Source organism: Entelurus aequoreus, linkage group LG04 (genome assembly GCF_033978785.1).
Source record: "Entelurus aequoreus isolate RoL-2023_Sb linkage group LG04, RoL_Eaeq_v1.1, whole genome shotgun sequence".
Taxonomy (NCBI): domain Eukaryota; kingdom Metazoa; phylum Chordata; class Actinopteri; order Syngnathiformes; family Syngnathidae; genus Entelurus; species Entelurus aequoreus.
Genome location: NC_084734.1, coordinates 50,815,232 through 50,831,932, shown reverse-complemented (window position 1 = coordinate 50,831,932; position 16,701 = coordinate 50,815,232). Strand labels below are relative to the sequence as shown.

Below are 16,701 nucleotides of genomic sequence, written 5' to 3'. Positions count from 1 at the left end.
AACGAGGATTGCCGAAGAGCTATATACGCGTTACAGAACTCCCTTAGAAAGGGGTTTTGGTTTGTAAATACACCCCGTGACAATCAGTTGTGAATATTATAAGTATTAATATTTTGGGCTTAACACAATTCAAAGCAAAACATCAAACATACCTGACGCCGGTTCAAACACTTGGAGCCCTTTTCCGACTGTAGCCAACCACAGGCCAGAAGAGTGGATGCGGGAATTGTTCGGCGTCTTCATTGCGTCTGATTGGTCAAAAACCCAACGTGTGCTGCTAAACCCCGCCCCTCTGGCAGCTCTTTCCCCTGACGTCACGCCAGGCTGTCACTGCCTCGGACAACCGCTTTGAAGCGCACACACTCCTGCGAGGACGTCGAGGTCAACAGCGGCGCTGTGTTAGCTACAATAAATAAATACACAACAACAAGACCAAAGTGAAAGCACGAGTGCTAGCAAGGGGAAGTGTTTTTGTTTTGTACAGAGGGAAGAAAGACGCTAGCTAGCGCTTGCCTGCTAACGTCGTGTCAATTAGTTGATTAGGTAGGTTACACAACAAGGAAGTCAAAGTGTGGAGAAGAAAAGAAGGCGAAAACGAAAGTGTTCTATTGGCTTGAATTATTCCAAGCAGGTGATTCAGTGATGGACTTCGTTGCTGGCTGCATTGGAGGTAAATATTTGCCTTTGCCCACCCCCCGCATGACTACACTTGCTAGCTCACCTTTAGAGGCTAAGCTAGCAGGTGGGATCCTACTGTATTTACCTGCATATGTGTCACCCTGGATAAGCAGAGAGAGAAGGCCGGCTTTTATTGGAACGGACCCAACCGCCTGTTTCTTACTAAAGTGATGCAACGCTGCCTCCAGATTACGAGTGTATTTTCAAAATACCGCTGAAGCGTGTCATTTTAGAGTTGTCCCACTGACTGCAGCTTTGCTGAGTCGTTCTGCAGCATCTTATCAAAACACAAAACATTTTAATACTGACAGCAAAACTGAGAAATGCAATTGCATTTTCTTGATGAGGATGCACGCGTAGAATTTATTCAGGGATCCAACTATTAAAAATGTATAACACATTCATTGTGACCAAAATGATCACGGTTATCATTATCATAGAGAAACAAAAATAAATAGACACAAAACACACTAGCCTTAATGCATATTTTAGGAAAAATGAAAACATGCACCTGGGGATAGGTTGATTGGCAACACTAAATTGGCCCTAGTGTGTGAATGTTGTCTTATCTATCTGTGTTGGCCCTGCGATGAGGTGGCGACTTGTCCAGGGTGTACCTCGCCTTCTGCCCGAATGCAGCTGAAAAAGGCTCCAGCACCCCGACCCGCGACCCCAAGAGGGACAAGCGGTAGAAAATGGATGGATGTGTGGGTTGAAATAAAGAAAAAACGTCATAACCTTATTTTTTCCCAATAAATGCACAGCATTTAAATTGCACTTTTAACTAGTGTGCATGTGTACAAACAGAAATAAAAATAAGAAATTGCCACGGTTCACCACCACACAGATCACAGCACACGCACACCATCACATGCGCTCTATTGCAAGAGGTCAGGCTGAAAAACAATGCTTGTGTATTTAAAGTTCCGAGTCCTGCATGCAGTATGGGTTTTTATCCATCCATCCATCTTGTACCACTTTTCACTCTCGTGGTCGCGGGGGCCTGGAGCCTATCCCAGGTGCACTCGGGCGGAAGGCAGGGTACATCCTGGATAAGTCGCCACCTCATCGCAGGGTCAACACAGATAGACAGACAACGTTCACACTAGGGCTGGGCGATATGGCCTTTTATTAATATCTCGATATATTTAGGCCATGTCACGATACACGATATATATCTCGATATTTTGCCTTAGCCTTGAATTAACACTTGAAGCATATAATCACACCAGTATGATGATTCTATGTGTCTACATTAAAACATTTGCTTGTTTTTCACTGTGCGTGCGTTTGTGTGTGTGTGTGCGCGCGTGTGTCCGTGACACACTGTTTGGTTGAGGTCAATGGCTTCCGTCATTGTGTCAAACACACACATGCTTGTGCTCTTTTCCTGGCGCTCTCAGCTGATAGCTTCTCTTTACAAACGGGTCACATGATGACGAGAGCAGGTTCTTATGTCGGATTAGCTTTCTGTAGTTTGTTTACAACCCTTAAAACCCTAAGAACAACCTTGTTTGCTTTTTGGCACAATATACTTCTCTTTATCATACCATCTTTGACTAATTGTTTTATATGGTTTGTATTTTTAATTAGATACTTTTTTATTATATCACTCAGGAAATGCCAGAAGAATATTTTTATTACTATTTTTCTTTATGTTTTGTGCTGAAAACACATGTGTGCACTACTTGGTTGCAGCCAACAGAGGCGCTGTTGACCCAGTCTAATTTATTTTTATTTACGCTGGGACAAGCGGTAAAAAAATGGATGGATTGATGTTGCATAAATATATTTACATGTATTTGTATTTAGATTTTACTTCAAAGCATTTGATATACAATTGTTTGGCTTTTTTTTTTTTAAATACACAATATAAACAAAAATCTATGGGTAAAATCTCTCCTTTGATCTATAGATAAATACATGTGATTTAGGTCATAACAAACGCAAACGTCACAAGACAATAGTGTAATCTCTGTGACATCCATTTTCTACCGCTTATTCCCTTCGGGGTCGCGGGGGGCGTTGTAGCCTATCTCAGCTACAATCGGACGGAAGGCGGGGTACACCCCGGACAAGTCGCCACCTCATCACAGGGCCATACATGTGTTTTCTGTGTGCTTTTAAGAGATGGTGCTTTTGTGTGTAACGTGTGTGGCAGACTAGTGAACGAACTGGAGTCCCGCGAGAGTTTAGGTCTGTGTGTTCAGTGTTTAATGTTCTGGCGATCAGCAGCTCTTGCTTATATGTGTGTTTTAACTCCCTCAGTTTGTTACCGCTTGTTAAAAAAGCATCTGAGACAGAGTGTATCTCCGGCTGTCTCTCCTTCTCCACTGCCGGGCTTTGCAATGTAATAACTTTCAGCTACAGCACGATTGCAAAAGCCACAATAAACACAAATGACACAACACAGTGATAGAGCCGCAACACAACTTTAAACCACAGAAGACGTGGCCTACACAATGGAAGTGAAAGCCGTGCAAGTTCCGCGACGCACTGACTCCCGTAACACAAAAATAAGTCCTTTTATGAGAAACAAATAAATAGAAGAGATGGCTCAAGAAGGAAGTTAAGAAGTGAGGGACCAACGCCCTCAACAGGATGAGGAGGCATTTCGGTACATGTTTTTGCACACGTGGGACGCTGTCCTTCATTGGCAACACGAGGGCGGAGAAAGATACTGTATGGCGAGGTCCGGGAACTTTATTTAGCAGGTAAATCTACTGTTAAAATGTTGATTACTGTACTTTTATTGAATATTGCTTGAATGTTGAAAATGTGAGCAGAAAATGTTTCCTCTTGTTAATTCAACCTTAAATGTTGGTTGCACTTTATTCGAATAAGATTTGAATACATTGTCCATTAACTTTTGTTTACTTGCTTGTTTGTATCCACAACTCATTTATACATAGTTCCCTTACAAGAAATAACACAAATATTGGAAACTTCAGCTGCAGTGTCCACTATTTATTTTCAAAGTCCCACTGCTTGATTTGTTTTGCTAAACAGTTACTGAATTGATTTTAACTCACTGTATTGTTTCGATTCATATTGTTCTAAAAATAATATAATCCGTGAAACGTATCAGTTACCTCATATATTGAATGGAATCGTTGTTAAAACGAATTGTTACACCCCTACTGCTAATAAATGAAAAAATCTAATAAGAATAAACGATGAAATAATTATTTAATGAATTATGATAAAAAATATTTTAAAAAGTGAAAATAATTTTTTTACAGATTTCAATTTATTTCAAAATAGTTTTATGTAGATGTTGTAAGACACACATTTGTATTGATTCCTTGGCCCTCAGGGAAATTAAGGGAATGTAACTTTTTTGACCTTATATGATGCAAAAACAACAGAGGTTGCCCAACACGATACATGGGGGTTGTCTACAACCTGTAAAACTTTCTTATTTGATTTCATTATTTAACGCTAGAAGAGCCACACTCAATCAAAATTGGGCATTGTTGTTTTTTTTAATTAAAGTTGCTTATTGTGGCATAGCTCTTATTTAGCCCTCATGTGACTTTTGTCTTGACTTTGTCCTTCAGTGCCTCCTTACAGTATTTATAAATATGAGCACGTCCTGCGCCCCCACCCCCTGCCATATTTTTATCCAGTGTCAAGGTGCTATCGTGGAGATGCTAATAGCAGGCCTCATGTGTTGATAACAATGCTGTCAACAACTCTCAAATATGTTGGCTTCATACCTTGCTACTCGACAGGCACTTTGCATGTTTACAAAATACGATCTAGAATGGATTATGTTCTTCTGTAAAAATCTTTTGCCCTTGTTTTCAGGTGCTGCTGGAGTCTTAGTTGGTCACCCTTTTGACACTGTGAAGGTAGGAAAAGCATCATATTATTTGAAGTGTGTGTATTGGATTCAAATACGTTTATTGTCACACCACACTCATGCTCACATCAGACACATGAGATGGCACCAAATTTAGCACCATAGGTCCCATATTTAGCCCAACGAATACCACTAAAAGGATAGTATGTACATAATCATTTAAATGTTATATAAATTAAGTAGCATAGTTTAATTGAAATGTTATAAATAGTAAAAAAGTATGTGTGTGTGTCCTTCCAGGTCAGACTGCAAGTCCAGAATGTCAACAAGCCTCTTTACCGCGGAACCTTTCACTGCTTCCAGTCCATCATACACCAGGAGTCGGTATGTACAAAACCCAAAACTAGTGAAGTTGGCACATTGTGTAAATCGTAAATAAAAACAGAATACAATGCTTTTCAAATCCTTTTCAACTTATATTTAATTGAATACACTGCAAAAACAAGATACTTAACGTTCGAACTGGTAAACTTTGTTATTTTTTGCAAATATTAGCTCATTTGGAATTTGATGCCAGCAACATGTTTCAAAAAAGCTGGCACAAGTGGCAAAAAAGACTGAGAAAGTTGAGGAATGCTCATCAAACACTTATTTGGAACATCTCACAGGTGAACAGGTTAATTGGAAACAGGTTTGTGCCATGATTGGGTATAAAAGCAGCTTCCATGAAATGCTCAGTCATTCACAAACAAGGATGGGGCGAGGGTCACCACTTTGTGAACAAATGCGTGAGCAAATTGTCCAACAGTTTAAGAACAACATTTCTCAAGAAGTTACTGCAAGGAATTTGTCCGTAATATCATCGAAAGGTTCAGATAATCTGGAGAAATCACTGCACGTATGCGGCAAGGCCTGTGACCTTCGATTCCTCAGGCGGTACTGCATCAACAAGCGACATCAGTGTGTAAAGGATATCACAACATGGGCTCAGGAACACTTTAGAAAACCACTGTCCTATAACTACAGTTTGTCGCTACATCTGTAAGTGCAAGTTAAAACTCTTTTATGCAAAGCGAAAGCCATTTATCAACAACAACCAGAAACGCCGCCGGCTTCGCTGGACCCGAGCTCCTCTAAGATGGACTGATGCAAAGTGGAAAAGTGTTCTGTGGTCTGACGAGTCCACATTTCAAATTGTTTTTGGAAACTGTGGACGTCGTGTCCTCCGGACCAAAGAGGAAATGAACCATCCGGCATACTTGCCAACCTTGAGACCTCCGATACCGGGAGGTGGGGGGTGGGGGTGGGGGGCGCGGTCGGGGGTTGGGCGGGAGGCGTGGTTAAGGGCGTGGTTAATAGGGGAGTATTTTTACAGCTGGAATTCACCAACTCAAGTATTTAATATATATATATATATATATATATATATATATATATATATATGTATGAAATATTTGACTTTCAGTGAATTCTAGCTATATATATATATATATATATATATATATATATATTTTATTATACATATAAATAAAATAAATACTTGAATTTCAGTGTTCCGGAGGCTATCCAGTAGATGGCAGTATTGTCCTGTTTAACTTCTCCGTTCATGACTGAGTATATCATTTCGGCCACCGTGTTCAATGGAGAAGTCTGTTCTACAAAATGCACAGGCAACATACCCCTTCCCCTTCAAACTGTCCTGGATGAACTGAAATTCTTGTTTCCATTCGTTTTGGAACTTGCAAGCGTATTTCTTCATCTTGCTCGTCGACGGCGTCGCCATGTCTGTATCTTCCTCGTTCTTCTGCTTCGTCTCCTTGTTGTGTGCGCAGTTGTGCACTCTACTCTCTAAAAGCCGTAAATGTTATGACGTCACTGGGCAGGCAAGCTGTTTATATTGTGAGAAAGCGGACGTGAGAACAGGCTGTCCCCACTCAGGTCCGCATTGAGCTGGAGGGGGCGTGGCCTCCAGCTCCGGCTGAATACCGGGAGTTTGTCGGGAGAAAATTTCTGCCGGGAGGTTATCGGGAGAGGCGCTGAATACCGGGAGTCTCCCAGTAAAACGGGAGGGTTGGCAAGTATGCCATCCGGACTGTTATAGGCGCAAAGTTCAAAAGCCAGCATCTGTGATGCTATGTGGGTGTATTAATGGCCAAGTCATGGGTAACTTACACATCTGTGAAGGCACCATTAATGCTGAAAGGTACATACAGGTTTTGAAGCAACATATGTTGTCATCTTAGCAACGTCTTTTTCATGGACGCCCCTGCTTATTTCAGCAAGACAAATGCCAAGTCACATTCTGCACGTGTTACAACAGCGTGGCTTCGTAGTAAAAGAGTGCGGGTACTAGACTGGCCTGCTTGTAGTCCAGACCTGTCTCCCATATGTGGTGCATTTAGGGCTGGGCGATATATCGAGATTGTAAGATATATCGATATATTTTTAAACAAGATATGAATTATATCGTATATCGTAATATCAATATCATTTATTTCACGTTAAAATGACCAAACGCCGCTTATTTGTTGTGTTCCTTGTTCTCCTCCGCTCCTCACTCCCTTTCATGGGCTAGTAAAACCCTCCCCTTCCTCCTTCCAAGACGTGCTTGCACGTATAAAAACATCCATGATAGTAGGTTGTTCACTATAACGAATCACGCTTGGTTGAGATTAGGCCAATCAGAGGCAAGATAGGGCGGGTCATCGAACCAGGAAGGGAAATCACAACAGACATCCTAAATGACGATGAGAGAGTCGTAGGAGAGAAGAGTGATTTGTATATTAAAAAACTAGTGGTAGATGGCAGAGGGATTCTCTTCTTTAGATTTTCTTTTAGCAATGTAGATGACGTCCAGAAAACCCACAATGCGTCTACTTGGCCACATTTGGACAAATGTATGCGTCTGTATAAAACATTAATTTGAGTTGTTTACCATGTAAGCCCAAATCCGAACTGTTTTCGAGTTGCCAAGCCGGGCATATTTCGCACGAGAAATGCTGCCAAAAATGTATTATTTGCACAGCTATGTTATTTATTTTACGTAGAAAGAATATTTTTCTATTATTTATGTTATGTAATTCTGTGCTACTTAAACAGTTTCTTTTCTGTGCTGTTAATACCCATCTTGACTAACTGGGTTAATAAAAGTGCCACTGACTGTTTACAGTACAATTTTCATTCACTTCAATTTCAGTGAATCTCGCTAAAAAATGAATATCTTTATATGTACACTTTCACCGGAAAATATATCGAGATATATATCGAATATCGAGTTTAAGTTAAAATATATCGAGATACACTTTTTCGTTCATATCGCCCAGCTCTAGGTGCATTATGAAGCGTCAAATACGACAACGGAGACCCCGGACCATTGAACAACTTAAGCTGTACATCAAGAAAGAATGGGAAAGAATTCCACCTGAAAAAATTCAAAATTTGGTCTCCTCAGTTCCCAAACGTTTACTGAGTGTTGTTAAAAGGAAAGGCGATGTAACGCAGTGGTAAAAATGCCCTTGTGCCAACTTTTTTGCAATGTATTGCTGCAATTAAATTCTAAGTTAATGAATATTTGCAAAAAAAAAATTTGTTTCTCAGTTTGAACATTAAAGGCCTACTGAAAGCCACTACTACCGACCACGCAGTCTGATAGTTTATATATCAATGATGAAATCTTAACATTATAACACATGCCAATACGGCCGGGTTAACTTATAAAGTGACATTTTAAATTTGCCGCTAAACTTCCGGTTCGAAACGCCTCTGAGGATGACGTATGCGTGTGACGTAGCCCGACGAACACGGGTATGCCTTCCACATTGAAGCCGATACGAAAAAGCTCTGTTTTCATTTCATAATTCCACAGTATTCTGGACATCTGTGTTCGTGAATCTGTTTCAATCATGTTCATTGCATTATGGAGAAGGAAGCCGAGCAAGCAAAGAAGAAAGTTGTCGGTGCGAAATGGACGTATTTTTCGAACGTAGTCAGCCACAACAGTACACAGCCGGCGCTTCTTTGTTTACATTCCCGAAAGATGCAGTCAAGATGGAAGAACTCGGATAACAGAGACTCTAACCAGGAGGACTTTTGATTTGGATACACAGACGCCTGTAGAGAACTGGGACAACACAGACTCTTACCAGGATTACTTTGATTTGGATGACAAAGACGCAGACGTGCTACTGTGAGTATGCAGCTTTGGCTTTTTTTTGCGTATGTACGTAACTTTTTTTAAATATATAAGCTTTATGCACCTTGGGTTAGGTGAACGGTCTTTTGGGCTGAGTGATTGTGTGTGTTGATCATGTGTTTGAATTGTATTGGCGTGTTCTATGGAGCTAGGAGCTAGCAGAGGAGCTAGGAGCTAGCATAACACGTACCGTACCGTACGTGCGCGTCACGTACGTAACTTTTTAAAAATATATAAGCTTTATGAACCTTGGGTTAGGTGAACGGTCTTTTGGGCTGAGTGATTGTGTGTGTTGATCGGGTGTTTGAATTGTATTGGCGTGTTCTATGGAGCTAGGAGCTAGCAGAGGAGCTAGGAGCTAGCATAACAAACACGCAGGTGTTATTATGCAGGATTAATTTGTGGCATATTAAATATAAGCCTGGTTGTGTTGTGGCTAATAGAGTATATATATGTCTTGTGTTTATTTACTGTTGTAGTCATTCCCAGCTGAATATCAGGTACCGTGAGTATGCAGCCTTGGCTGCTAAACATTCGATAACTTGACCGTATGTGCGCGTCACGTACGTAACTTTTAAAAAATATATAAGCTTTATGAACCTTGGGTTAGGTAAACGGTCTTTTGGGCTGAGTGATTGTGTGTGTTGATCAGGTGTTTGAATTGTATTGGCGTGTTCTATGGAGCTAGGAGCTAGCAGAGGAGCTAGGAGCTAGCATAACAAACACGCAGGTGTTTTTATGCAGGATTAATTTGTGGCATATTAAATATAAGCCTGGTTGTGTTGTGGCTAATAGAGTATATATATGTCTTGTGTTTATTTACTGTTGTAGTCATTCCCAGCTGAATATCAGGTCACCCCCGGCTCTCACAGCATCTTCCCTATCTGAATAGCTTCAACTCCCCACTAGTCCTTCACTTGCACTTTACTCATCCACAAATCTTTCATCCTCGCTCAAATTAATGGGGAAATTGTCGCTTTCTCGGTCCGAATCTCTCTCACTTCATGCGGCCATCATTGTAAACAATAGGGAACTTTGCGTATATGTTCAACTGACTACGTCACGCTACTTCCGGTAGGTGCAAGCCTTTTTTTTATCAGATACCAAAAGTTGCAATCTTTATCGTCGTTGTTCTATACTAAATCCTTTCAGCAAAAATATGGCAATATCGCGAAATGATCAAGTATGACACATAGAATAGATCTGCTATCCCCGTTTAAATAAAAAAAATTCATTTCAGTAGGCCTTTAAATATCTTGTCTTTGCAGTGTATTCAATTGAATATAAGTTGAAAAGGATTTGCAAATCATTGTATTCTGTTTTTATTAACGATTTACACATGCCAACTTCACCGGTTTTGCATACATTTAAGGCATATTACAAGGTTAAAAGTATAAATTTTAGGAATTTTTTTATACTTTATTTGTGTGTTTCTTGCCAATAGCAGAACCCTATTGTACAAAAACAACTCAAATGACAGTTTTGATAATCTGAATACACAATATGTGTTGCACCCCTAAAATGACGAAACGTCGTCTCTTCGGTGCAATATTTATTCAAGAAACCCACGGTTCATATTACAGGTATTTTCTGATATCCTTTTTCCCCGCTATCATTGTTCTACTTCCTGTTTCCTTCTTAAGCATGCTCATGACACACATAACCTAAGAAATTACGCAGCTCCCCTTCCCAAAACTCATAACCAATCATATATGGAGATGAATATGAAAAATGAAAAACATTGCATAATACATTTAACAAAAACAGAATAAGTATTATTCTCTTTATGTCTACAGGAGAGGTTCAAACCTAGAGTCCCTATGACCTCAGAGGTTCAGCTGTCTTTCAGAAAGCAAACATAAGAACAAGCTTAAAAAGTAGATGTGTTTCTGTCAGGGGGGTTCATCTGTGGAACAGTTTGGATGATTCCTTAAAACGTTCCAGTTCCATTCACACTTTTAAAAAACACTTTAAGACCAATGTCTTGGAAAAATATATCACTCTTGAATCAACACAGTAGTTAATACTATGATCAATGTTAATTACAAAACTAAATGTGGGATATAAATAATAATGGAAGTATAATTGTTTGTATAAAGTATATAATTGGTACAAAGGTTTAACTAAAACGTGTACAAGGATATTTCACATGTCTTTACTGTGTATATAATTGAACAGTGTTTATGTTATGTACAAGGTGTATTTATAATATGTTGTGAAAAGGACATTTCATAATTTTTGGAAGCTCATCTTGTATTTGACATTATTTATAGGGTTAGGCGCTATAAGTGTTCAACTTCAGCCTAAACCCTTTCGGTCTGCAACATTTTCAATTTATGAATGTACAACTGTTTGTTTATGTAAAACTGTTTGTTTATTTTGTTGACCACTGACCGAATAAATAATAAACTAACTAACTAATACAACTTTAGATTTTAAATCCAACTGTAGTTTCAAGGTGCTACATATGCACTTCTGTTGATTTATTCACAATTAGGATCACATCATAACTATAAAATCAACAATAGAAATAATCTGTTCCAGGGTGAAACTGTGCCCAATGTAAACCTTTCCTAAGCTTAAAAGCAATTTTTAAAGTGACATTTTTACAATCTTTTGTTAAAAACAAAACAATATAAATACAAATCAGTACAATAAAATATAATTTTTAAATTCTTTTGGCCATTTTTATGCTTAAAAATGCCAGGTTTATGCCGTAAATACTTGAATATGTCTAAAAAAATATGTTATAAAATTTTTTCAGATGAACAATGGATGAAAAGCAAGAAAAAAGTCAAAGCGATAAATCATTACGGGTTAAAATTTGAACATTCAAACTCTGTGCAACCTTTAAAGTTTTATTTTTCTCGTAGTTGGAATTGTGCAAGTTCAAGTTTGCCACTATTGATTCGTTTTGATATTCCATGTGCGTGATGCGACTCTTTGCAGATGTTTGGTTTATACAAAGGCATCGGCTCACCAATGATGGGCCTCACCTTCATCAACGCCATCGTCTTCGGCGTCCAGGGGAATGTCATGCGTCTATTGGGCCAGGACACGCCCGCCAACCAATTTATGGCGGGTGCAGCCGCAGGCGCCATCCAGTGCATTATCTGCTGCCCCATGGAGCTGGCTAAGACGCGCATGCAGATGCAAGGCACGGGCGAGATGAAGTCGTCCAAGAAGACGTACAAGAACTCTCTGGACTGCTTGGCTCGCATCTACAAGCGCGAGGGCTTGTGGGGCATCAACAGGGGCATGGTGACCACGTTCATCCGCGAGACGCCCGCCTTTGGCTTCTACTTCCTGGCGTACGACGTGTTGACGCGCTACCTGGGATGTGAACCCGAGGACCGTTACATGATCCCCAAGTTGCTGTTTGCCGGCGGCATGGCGGGCATCGCTTCATGGCTCTCTACCTATCCGGTGGACGTTATCAAGTCGCGTCTCCAGGCGGACGGCGTGGGCGGTGTCAACCAGTACAGTAGCATCGCCGACTGCGTGCGACAGAGCGTGCGCACAGAGGGCTACATGGTGTTTACGCGGGGGCTTACCTCTACGCTGCTGCGAGCCTTTCCCGTCAATGCCGCCACTTTCGCCACTGTCACACTTGTCCTCATGTACGCGCGCGGCCCTCAGTCGGCGCCCGAGGACTGCGAGCCGCCTCAGACCCAGAGCTCCAGTCTGTAACGGGCAGGGGGGGTAATGTCGCCTGCCGCGCCTTCCACTACACGGCACTTTATCGCAGCGAGGTAGGAAGTCAAAACACTTTATTTTAAAGCAACAATGGCTGCTTTTGAACAAAGACGTTTATATTTCAAAGCAATAATTTACCTGTCAGGTGCAGCAAGACATTCACTTCCTGGAAGCTTCCAGTGCAGCTCATATCTACGTTGCATATATCCTACAATATACTGCACTTATTTTCGTGTACATACAGTATATAGAATTGTCATACTTATTTTTTTGTGTGTACCAACTTTTTTCCTGCCTTACCGTATTTGACGCACTGCGTAAGAACAGAGCGCCTTGCTGAAGAGCGGCGAGTAAACGTATGAATCGAACATACTTATCAAATATATCAAAACATATGAATCATACATATCAAACTAGCTGTATCATGAGGTATTTGATTGACGATTTTAGCCTCAAACTTATTTTTTGTATCATGTAAATTAGCATGAAATTAGGTGTGGACAATACTGCTGTAAGGCTGCGTTAGCGTATGTCATGTTTGTTTTGGTTAAAAGGAACTGTGGTGAGGTTCAGTTTGGGTTGAAGTGTGACCAGGTACGGTAGGACTCACCTAGTGTAAGTTAACCTTAAATTTTCAAAAAGCTGAAGCGCAACTAAGGACCTTCGCTCTTTAGTTAAGCGTCAACACTGTGATATATAGCAGAATTCATTACCAATTATTTCAGGCATTAGCGATGTGGAACGTGCAGTACGTAACTTTGTTCCATGGGGTGCATTCACATGTATCATGTTTGGTTTGGTTGAAAGGACCTCTGGTGCGTTTGCTATGCCAGTACAATTTGTTTGACCAAGTGTGAATGCTATTACTTAACCTCAACCTAGCAGACCAGGACTTTTTGAGAGATGGCTTTCGATCTGCTTGTAAGTAAACTCTGGCATGGTGCGGATCACTTGGGATAAAATGTGACTGAGACACAGATTTTTAAAGTGTTAAAAATCGTGAAAATGCGTTTGAAGTGTTGTGTCTCTCCCTCAGTGTGCATGACTGCGTGTGCGTGTACCAATGTGTTCTTTTTCAAGTATATTTTACAAGCTTTTGGTGAATTCCACTCTGCTAAAAATATTATAAAATGAAAATAATATAATTATTCAATCCAGCAGACTGCATTTTGGTTTGGAATCTAATAATTGTATTTTCCGGGCTATAGAGCGCACCAAACTGCACCCACCAAATTTTAGAAGAAAAAAATACTTTTACATGTATTATCTGCACTGAACTGTAAGCTGCATATATATACCGGTACGAAATATTTTGTAAATGTCACATGGCAGTAAAACGGATGATTAAACAAAACAGGAGTCATCATCATGGACCCACACGCTTCGCTCTCCAATCAGCTAAACAGACTCAAAAAGTCCATGGTGACGTTTTGGTGAATATATTGAGAAATTTGTGAAACTGAAAGAATAAAAAAAGAATGCCATTGTAGGTTATATAATACTAACACAGACATTTGTAAACATATTAGCACATTTGCTTATTCAACCAACGCTAGCTTGATTACATTAGGTTATCATGTACAAATTTGCATGAAAACACTCCTACAGACATCACACATGAGACAGTTTAGTAAGTATGAATGTTCTTAGTTATACTGTAAAACGTACAAACGTTGCTTAGAGTGAGGAATGAAGAATCCTTTCGAGCAGAAACGCTATGGACGAATATACTTCCAGCATGAAACAGGAAGTACATTGTCAACCCGCAGCACCTGCATGAGCGAACTTGTACAAAAGAAGCGCCATAGCACACCCAAATAACCCTCCTTTTCAGTGTCTCTGTCTGTAATATGCAAACTAATTTTTGAATACAAAACATGGCCATTAGCGAAGAACAATCCATAAATAAGCTTTTATAGGCTACAGGGTTCAAAGCATTGGAAAAAGGTAGTGGCTATATTCTGGAAAATACGGTATGTGTTGTAATAAGTAGGACAAAGTAACAAATTTGGTACTTTTATGTGTACTGGCCTAATTCTGTTGGTACTATTGGGAACTGATGCAGGTGAACGTCAAATGGTAACATATTTCAATAGCTTTGTTGCATGTGATGTCATGTTTGATTGCGTACTCGCACGGACTGAATAATTGGCAAACAAACAAGCGTAGCGGACTGCCTCTAATGTTGTAATTTTTCATGTCAACAAATGGCTTCTTTTGAGTGACTGAGGATAGCCGATTCGCAGTAACGTACAGTATGTTCGTTTGTAAGCCATTCGTACTTGCGCATCTCAAAAAATGTGAATATTTTGCATAAATGATTTAATGTCAGAAGTAGAACAATTAAAGACTCAGGAAGTTTTTTTTTTTTTAACCATGATCCAAATAGATACATTGATTTAAATAGTTTGCGATAACCTATTAAATTTTTGACCATTTTTAACATTTTATTAGATACTGTACTGAATTTGATTGTTTTATTAGCTGTAAACTGTAATCATCACAATTATTGACATATACATAATTGAAATGTTTGCACAGTGATGACCACTTTGGTTTGCCACTTGTCATAAGAGGTGATTGTGTGTCCGGCAGCTAAACCACTTGATTTCTAAAGTTTTTACTTTACTTTCTTCACTGAACAGTCTTCAGTCACATGACAAGTACCAAACCACAAGTGTGAACGTAGCTTACGTATTTTGTTGTTGTGCGTGCATGTCCATGGGTTCAGATTGTTCACATCTGATGAATGTATTGTATTTATGTTCTAATTAAGGACTTTATGAACCTAATCTGGATGAAGTCTTTTTAAATCATTTGAATGTTTTTTTTAAGTTACTAAATAACGCTGAGAAATGATCTCATTTATGCTGGGCTTTAGTCCAAAGCTCAAATTCAGAATGAGGCTGTCATGAAACGGTGCACATTAAAACTGTTAATTTGTTGAGATAGTGGGACCTCTGACATGCACTAAAAACCAAAACATGTTGAATGCAATATGCTGTATATGTAATTTTGATTGTTTTGCTTTGTGACTATGAGACACTTGAATTTATACAATGTGAGTATTAGGAATATACTGGCAGAATATTTTCTCCCCCAAAAAACTACATATGACAAGTACAACTATTTAAAAAAGTAATTTATTACGGGAATGAAGTACTAAAGTTGTAATATTTTTAGGAAAAAAGTCAGGGTCAGAATTTTAAGAAGTAAAAAACATAATTGGTAAGACCAAAGTGTAAATGTACGAGAATAAAATATATATTAGATCATTGTACAGTGAATACAGCCAAAAACCTTGTACGGAAAAAGTTGCAATTATACAAGTAATCAGTGCGACGTCTTTTAAGTAAAATTTTAAGTACACCTGAGTCATAATTTTAGAAGCAAAACATATTTCTTTAAAATTGTAAGTAAAAAAGACTAAAGTTGTAATGTTACAAGAAAGAAGTTGTAACTGTACGTCAACATATTTGGAGCAATTTTCAGGCTAACTATAATGAAAGCAAGACTGTCAAGACAAAAGTTATTTTATCTGCAGGAAGTTGAAATACGAGCAAAACTCATAATATAAGAAAAAAGTTTTAACATTGTGAGAACATGAAAAGGGAAGTATTCTTTCTTTGACCTATAAATGCTATAATATCAAATACTTGTGTTAAACGATGTCAAAGTGTCAAATAATACGGTTTGTGCATTTGCAAGCAGTTTTGGACGGGTCTGACGTTTGTTGTTATTTTTTACAGTCTTTTTTTAATTTTTATTATTTGCTTATATGGGCATGCCTATATAAGCTATGTAGCTGCTCTACAGGAGTCCAAATATTAAATACATACTGTAGGACCGTAAATTAGAATACAGTATTTGGTCTCCTTTAATATTGACCTAAAATTTTTGTTTAAAAAAATGCAACTCATTTTATAACTAATAACATCTTGTTAAATAACAACTTTTCCCCCTTTGCACCTTTTGTTAAATTTGCAACAACAAACATACCTCTCCTAGTTTCCCTAAGATAAATATTACACTTATCTACAATTAATATTTTATGACAAACTGATTCCAGTCACAAGCAGAGCTGTCAAAATAAAATCAAAACTGTTTAATGGTGAAATGTCCACAGTGTACAGATGGAACATTTGATTTCATAACTTCAAAAACATAGATGTTATATTTGTATAACTTCACAAATGGGCGAATAAATATGATGGATGATGATCATGTTGATGTCTTTTTACTGAGTAACTGTTTTTGAAGCACAGTATTTGTCTATTTTTCCTGTTTCTGTGTATTTTCACCCACTTCTAAAATTACAAAATAAACAACG

General features: G+C 38.9%; 1 protein-coding gene across 2 annotated transcripts; it reads left to right on the top strand.

The window, feature by feature from the left end:
* The first annotated feature begins 321 nt into the window (after nucleotides 1–321).
* Nucleotides 322–16,592, top strand: LOC133648757 (mitochondrial basic amino acids transporter-like). 2 transcript variants are annotated; one of them, XM_062045156.1, is made up of 5 exons: nucleotides 322–543; nucleotides 632–670; nucleotides 4,489–4,532; nucleotides 4,784–4,867; nucleotides 11,625–16,592. In XM_062045156.1, exons 2-5 carry the CDS (start codon nucleotides 643–645, stop codon nucleotides 12,363–12,365), a joined length of 897 nt encoding a protein of 298 aa, XP_061901140.1. In that variant the 5' UTR covers nucleotides 322–543; nucleotides 632–642; the 3' UTR covers nucleotides 12,366–16,592. The 2 variants fall into 2 exon arrangements, with proteins under 2 accessions (XP_061901140.1, XP_061901139.1); XM_062045155.1 differs by having other exon boundaries at nucleotides 322–670.
* The last annotated feature ends 109 nt before the right edge of the window (nucleotides 16,593–16,701 follow it).